The 7,377-nt window shown below is 37.9% G+C and overlaps 1 protein-coding gene across 1 annotated transcript in view; it reads right to left on the bottom strand.

Moving 5' to 3' along the window:
* The window catches only part of cadm2b (cell adhesion molecule 2b), a 150,914-nt gene that overhangs the window by 12,552 nt on the left and 130,985 nt on the right, over positions 1–7,377 (bottom strand). Inside the window, exons 3-4 of the mRNA XM_008286832.1 lie at positions 6,328–6,480; positions 5,453–5,590 (exon numbers count right to left, since the gene is read on the bottom strand). Of these exons, the coding sequence (XP_008285054.1) occupies positions 5,453–5,590; positions 6,328–6,480 (291 nt within the window). The remainder of the gene's footprint in view (positions 1–5,452; positions 5,591–6,327; positions 6,481–7,377) is intronic.

Genomic DNA, 7,377 nt, shown 5'->3' with positions numbered 1-7,377 from the left:
CCCACAGCCTAAAATGTTAAGAAAAATTTCACGTTTTCTTTTTTCTCTCATTCTGTGACCTCATTTCTCAATTCATTTGCTACTTAAATCCCTTTAAGTGTAAAGCCATATTTACTCAAAAAAAAATATTTTTTCTTCATTTGGCATTTGTTAGAGTCTTTAATTTTACATCGGAACTCTTAATCCTTGAGGAACAATCTGGTACATTTTTTATTTTGGTGAGGGCACAAGGAACACGCTCTGCTGGGAAATTTGTGGTTTTGGTTATTGTGCGAGATGGTAAATCAGGTAGAGTTCAAAGCACCGTTTTAAACATGTGGTTCAGGTTTGCACAGTGCTTCAGCAGGATCACACATTAGACCTTGTTGGGGCTAACAGGAGATTTCAATCAGTTAACCGGCATACAGTTTCTATACTCTGATGTCCATTTTTAATTCCATTGTTGTAATATTTAAAAAAAACAAAACAGAATACAATCTAACAGGTGTTTTGCAAAGATTTTTATTTTTATAACACTTGAATAAAGATGAAAATATGTCAAAAACATGTCTAGGTCATTACTTTGCATCAGAACTGTGTTATATCGCCGCCTTAAACACTCGCATAATAACTATTAAAGCAACAAAGTAAAATGTCAGACTAAAATTTCTGTTGTTAAAATATGTAAATTACTTCTACAGCCTCATTTATTAAGTGGATAAATACTCAAACAGTTCTTAGGAGATGAAAAACATCTTTTTGATTTATAAAATTGTGTTTTTTTTAATCTCCAAAATATTTGTATTCGCTTGTTGGCATTTTGAGTTCTAAACCAAATGAAAAGTTGCGTGTGAATAACATCACATTTTTCTCCAAAGTACAACATGAGAGCGTCTCATTCTCAGAGATTATTTTGTCACACTGTGCACAAATCATGAGCTGAAAAACAAAAACGACTGTCTAGTAGGTCATCAAACATCGGTTTGTGCGGGAATGTGTTTTGGTGAAGTGCGCATGACTTCATGGTGGCATCCTGCTAATGAATGAATGGTACTCGCTTGAGTCTGGTTACTGTGGAATCCAGACAGCCAGACAACAAGAGGAAGGGTGAGCCAGCGGTTGAACGCTGGCTGGGAGCTGGATTTCCGCCGACAAACAGCAGTGATCCTTCAGCTGAGAGTTAAAACTCTGAGTGACTGTGCTGTTGCTTTACTGTACTTTGCTCCCAGAACACAACTGGGCTGAGAAGTGCAGCTGGGAAACCTTGTTTTAAACAAAAGGTCTCTAACTGCTCTTGTGTTATGTGATGGCACAAAATCACTTCCCAGTATAAAGCAAATGTGATGTTTGTACATGGAGAATGCATTGAAGACACTGGTTTAACAAATAAATACAGTTTTATTATATCTTATTATATCCTAAGCTTAATTTTCCTAGGACCTTACATTTTGTTGTTTTCTGCATGTTTTAAGTTCGAAGGAGGGAAAGACTTGTTTTCACTAAAGCTGGATAAAGTGATTATTATCCGGAATAGCTTAAACCTACCATTTAAGTCAATTATTATGAACAAAAAAACTAAAAAACACATTGAGGCGCTGTAATGCATGAAGGTATATTCCTGACATGTGGCTTATTTGTACAATTCTCTGATGATTCCCAGCTTTCCCAACATATTCTGCAGCAATAGAAAGGCAGAGGAACAACGGTCGTTATGACCTGAGGACTGTTTTGGAGTCAACAAATCTAAAATTCATTATTGAAAACAGTGTAAATATATGCAGTAACATATATCACTGCTCCACCTGATAGCTGCAGGTATTTAATAAACTGACATCTAGCTCCTGATAATGTGTAATTCTGTGGCAAACTGACTGACTACTGCACGGATGAGACACTTTGTCTAATTTTGATCATGGCCTTGATGAAGAAGTGGCAGATAAGAGGGTCACTTTCAGAGGTAAAGAGCACATCAGTATGTGGTGGACGAAATAAATGAATAAAATGAAATAATCCAGAACAAGAAATGAACAGATGAAATGCAGAGGAACCTTCTCAGTCAGATCTGGTCTAGATTGCTGACTCTATCACATGCTGCCCATGATAACACACACACATGCATGTATAACACTTTGTAATATAAAAAGGCAGCAGCTGATTATTCTAACATTAAAGATGAATCATGCTTAAGTTGTGATTGCCATTTTAGAGAACGATTACAATAATTTACAAACTGAATATTTATGTGAAAAGACATGTTTGTTTATCAATCATCACAACTGTCAGTAAGAAAAATGTGTAATTTAAAAACTTTTTGTCATTTTGGTATAACTGTGTCTAAACTATGGCGTATACCCGCTACCCTGGAATGAACTTCCATATACATGGGCAGAGCGTGTTATATTTCAGAGGATTTAAGTTGGTTTAATGATTTAAAGCAAGGTTAGATCATAATTTACATTTTTAGAAACATGAGGATGCCAGTTTTTGAATGGCAACACAAAGGTTCAAACATATTTCAGATAGAACAAGAAGGCTTGAAGCTACCTGATGACACGGTGCATGGATTTGCATATTAAAACATTTACCACAGCCCCGCTCTTTTCAACAGTAGATGCAGCGTAAGGAAAAACCACTGTGATCAGCAAACCTCTTTAGATTAAAGAAGCATGTAGTGCAAACATGAATCAGCTAGATGGGTTTGTTTTCATATTCTCTGGCAGCAGACACGTCTTAATGTTTTTTCACTGATTATTAGCACCGTGGCTGCCTTTCACATTTCACAAAGTCAACAACAAAGTCAAGAAGTTGAGAGAAATGCATACAGCTCCATAATATCAGGGTAAAAATATTAACTTAAAAAAAACATTTTTTGTTGTTGTGGTATTTAAGCTTGTTCTCCAAAAACAGGAAGCAAGCACAATTAAAAACAGAGGACACAGATTTGATAATGATATATTTCTTAATTGTCTAGATTTAAATGTCCTGATATCTTGCCTTGCAGTGAATAGAAAATATGAATGTGCCTTTGTGCCACTGCGAAAGGAAAATATAGGCCACTTTATGTATGCAAGGAGAGTGACAGTGGGTGGATTTTTCCTCAATAGATTACAATTTGAAGCCTGGCTGTCATTCAGCGACACAAGTAATTTGTATGGCTCTATACTCTGTAAACAAATTATTTGACACTAGATGACAGTTGCATTTTGAGGTTTGTAATGCTGTGTGCTTCTAATATAAATTGTTGAAAAACAAATCATCAGAGCATGAAATAAATATGACATGTTTTTGCTATTACACCTGCTGTCGTCTTGGAGCTTTGTAGACTGGTCCCCCAGTGGGGATAGATTTGACTGACAGCAGACACTGGCGGCAATGATCTTCCGCAGAAGAACCAATGGCAAAACATGCTGCTCCCAGCACATACTCACTAAAGAAAGCTTTGAAGCAGCACCTACAAAAAAGGCTTGGATCCGGAGCACTGATTGACATACCCCCTCTTTGACACTTTGACATGGAAATGAAGTTTTTAAGTCAAGCCCTACAGTTTCTGCCATGTTCTTTAGCTGTCTTTGACTTGGAGATGCATCACACCGGGTCTGTTTGCCCAAGTGGCTTAATAAAACCCACTGTACGCGGGTAAAACTAATAAAAGCACATTTGTATACGAGACACGAGTTTGGGGCAGACTTAGGGCACCTGATCTTTTTTTTTTTTTTTTTTAGAATAATGCAGTTCACACATAAATGGCATTTCCTGCATCAAATATAAATGAACTGACTCATTTTTTTTTGTTTTAATTTTCTCTTATTTCTCTCATTCTTGTGATGCCTGCTGACCTGGGAATGGAATAATGATATTACATTTTCATTGTTACCGCAAAAGATGGAGATCGGATAAAACCGTGTCAACCTCTGAACTCTGTCAGATAACATTTTGACTTTTAACTTGTGTGCATATGTCCACGCATGCTACGAATATACATTTTGAGCTTTAAGGATTTATTCCAAAAACATAAAGCACAAAAGAGATCATCTCGGTGCCTCTTGAGATGGACAGCAAGTCTGGCTGTGATGCTGTGTGCCAGCTCTCCACTGGCCTTTCAGGAAGCTACGTGCATGTCATTTCAACAAGAAAACTTCATATCTGGGCCCCTCTCCCATCAATCATCATGCCATGTTGGGCAGACACAGACAGAACCACCAAGAAAAAGCTCTCTGGTGCAAATCTTCAATAAAGAGCAACTGTCACACTGAGCTCCCCAGCAGGCTCCATTACATTAAAGAGCTCCATGCAGCATACCTCTGCCATCAAATTGAGGAAAAACATTCCATGCCTATTTTTTAATGTTTTTGTCTTTTCTGTTTCTTTTTTTTTTCAAAAGAAGAAATAAGATCGTGATAAAAGCTATAAAAATACAAAGTGCAAGCTTCAGACACTTTGGAGGGAGGTATACAAGAAAGTGAACGCTTGTAAGACACACTGTGTAGCCACAGAAAACTTGTGCCGGTTTATTGTGATCAGCACACATTACAGTGCACCATCTGCTGCCTAATGCATTGTCTCTGTCACTGCTTTTTTCAGTCGGAGTGAAGCTACTGATCTAGCCACTCTGAGTTTGCATTCTTCTGTCCTCCTTGACTTGTTTGACTAATATAATCGCTGCTGTTCGGGAAAAAAAAAAAAAAAAAGGAGACCTCAGTTAGAGCCAGTTGGGCAGAGGATGGCTGACAAGAACAAACAGGAAGCAAGAACAACTCAACACATGCAAACAGTGCATCGAGTTTCTATAACCGGGAAGAGATAATATTTGTCTTTTGTGAGCTTACAAGTTTTGTTTCCTTTTCTTAAAATCAACTTCCACCAAAATATGGATTCTGAACCATTACAAGCTTGACATACACACACAGTTAGTCAGTAAATGAACCAACTAAACATTTGCTGGTTTAACTTCTAAAACGCAGCAATCTGATGCCGTTCCGTTTTATTTCAACGTAAACTGAATTTGGGGGGATTTTAATTAAACAAGTCCGAGTACAACCCCTAGACTTGACCTTCTCTTTTCTGATAATCAGCTTTAGTATTGCATGATTGATTTGTTTTCTTCTTAATCAACCAGCTGAGTACATCATTACTTTGATGGCGCTGACAGTGAATACGAAATGCTGCGCAGAACTTTATGTTTATGTACACTTAACTTTATAATTAGAATCAGAGAGAGGACCTCCTCTATGTCTTTGCCTTGGTTAGGTAGCGAACAGTCCAACAACATTTGACAGCTTCCAAGGACAGCAGCAATGCTGGCTTTGAGCCATGCAAATCATGGCACGACTAAACCCTGGCCGGAGGAACAATGCATGAATATGAGTACAAAGGAATGCAGCAGCTGAATGACTTGACAGTAAGGATGTCTCCCAGAGGGTACAAGTGGTAACAGAGGATACAATGCTCTGTTAAATTCACACCACATGCTTACCGTGGACCTCCTTGTCATTTCGGAACCACCGAATGTGGGCAGCTGGTTTGCTGCCCGATGTGGTGCACGTCAGGGTGATTACGTCCCTCTCCTTGGCTGGTTTGGTAAATCCTGTAATCTCTGGCCGTGCTGGGACTCCTGTGGCGCATGTAAATGTAAATAACATACTAAATACATGCAGAGTGATAACCGAGTGAGTGTTAAAGACAATATTCCTCTGATAGTAATAAAAAAACCATTACTGATTGGCAATTTTCAAGTGTTTGGTTTTAAGGCAGGAGGAAAAAAAAGAGCGCCAAACAAAGCTGTAGCAGTATCACAATAACAAAAAAGAACCACAAAAAAACTCTAACACAATCGCATAAAGCAGATAATAGCTCACAGTAATTGCAAAAATACATACAAAATATAAAGTTGTAGTTTATACTTTTTCCAGTGTTTCTAATGAGGACAAAAACGATATTTTTAAAAATCTTTTCTGCAGGATTGCTGTGGTTAATTTGCTCATGTTTTAGTGAAAGATGCCTTGTCATGTTACAGGAAATCTAAATAAAATAAACTCTAGAAGTGTTGGCAGTTTGACTTTCATTAATCTTCAGTTTAATTTACACTTTTTTTTTATGATTATCCTCCAGCACACCTGTCCTGTACAGGTGTGAAAAAAACTGAATTTAATTTTGTGACTGCTGTTCCTGGGAAAAAAATAAATAAAATTTAACACTTTAGCTTGCAAGTTCTCTTTTCTTCTAGCATGACGCAGACGTGTTTTATTCTCATACATGAGACTATAATTCAAATTGTGCAGGCACTCATGTTGTCAGAACGTGTATAATTAGCAACAGATAATTGTCCTGGCAAAAAATGGACATGCTCACCCAGAACAGTGAGGAAGGCCTTGGTGGTCTTGACAGGCATGGTGAAGAGCGAGCAGGTGTACTGGCCCTCGTCTGACAGGCTGACGTCACTGATTCTAATGGTGAGCTCCTGCGACGAGGCTCGCACCAGCTCGATTCTGTGATCCCTCAGAGCTGCACGAGGAAGGAAGGAAGACACAAACAGTCACAGACAGCACAGGGGAAAAAAAAAAAAAAAAAGACAGTGTTCCCTAACGGGCAAATTTAGACTGAATTCACAGACGGCAGACGACTTGTAGAGATACCGTGTGCGAGTCATATGACCTTTACCGCAACAAGGGTGAATATACTGTGCGTCGAGTTATTTCAAATAGTTGTCAAATACTGCAAACGTATACTGTGGCAAATGGCTTGAAACAGTTGCTTTATATTTGCATTCTAGGCTGACAGGCTTATTCACAGTCAGGGAGAATACAGAGGGCATCAGTGGGACGCACTGAAGCGTAGCAACAGGGAGAAAAAAAAAAAAGAACCCCTATAGTCGTAGATTACAATATTTATTTTGGTAATCACTTACATCCTAGGTATGGATTTTCACTTAAACATTTTTTAGCAGCTGACTCCGTTTGTGACATTTCTCGCTCACATTCACACCAGATAGCCCTCGGTTAGAAGGGAACGGACTAAATAATTTGTGCTATAGTGCAGACAAGGTCACAGCAATAATTCAGTGCAGCTGACACTCTGATCTATTATGTATATCAGATTAGGATGATTATACTATGTTTTACAAATCTGTGTTGTCCAAATGAATTGTTTTAATCAAATGGTGTATTCGCAAAGAAAGTGAAACACATTTTACTCGACTACACCTCGATTTGAGTATTTTGCATTTGATTTTTTTTTTTCTATGCATTATTGTTAAAACATTCTGGCTATAAAATCCAATAAAATGCAGACTTAAGGTAAAAAAACAACAGCACTGATAGTAAAATAAATATAGTGGCTCCAGTTACACACAAATTAACAACTACTGCCAATAAGATGATGAAAACTCTTACAACATATCTT

This window comes from Stegastes partitus, unplaced genomic scaffold (assembly GCF_000690725.1).
Source record: "Stegastes partitus isolate 25-593 unplaced genomic scaffold, Stegastes_partitus-1.0.2 Scaffold472, whole genome shotgun sequence".
Classification (NCBI taxonomy): domain Eukaryota; kingdom Metazoa; phylum Chordata; class Actinopteri; family Pomacentridae; genus Stegastes; species Stegastes partitus.
Note: the sequence above shows the minus strand (reverse complement) of the source record. Positions and strands in the feature narration are given on the sequence as shown.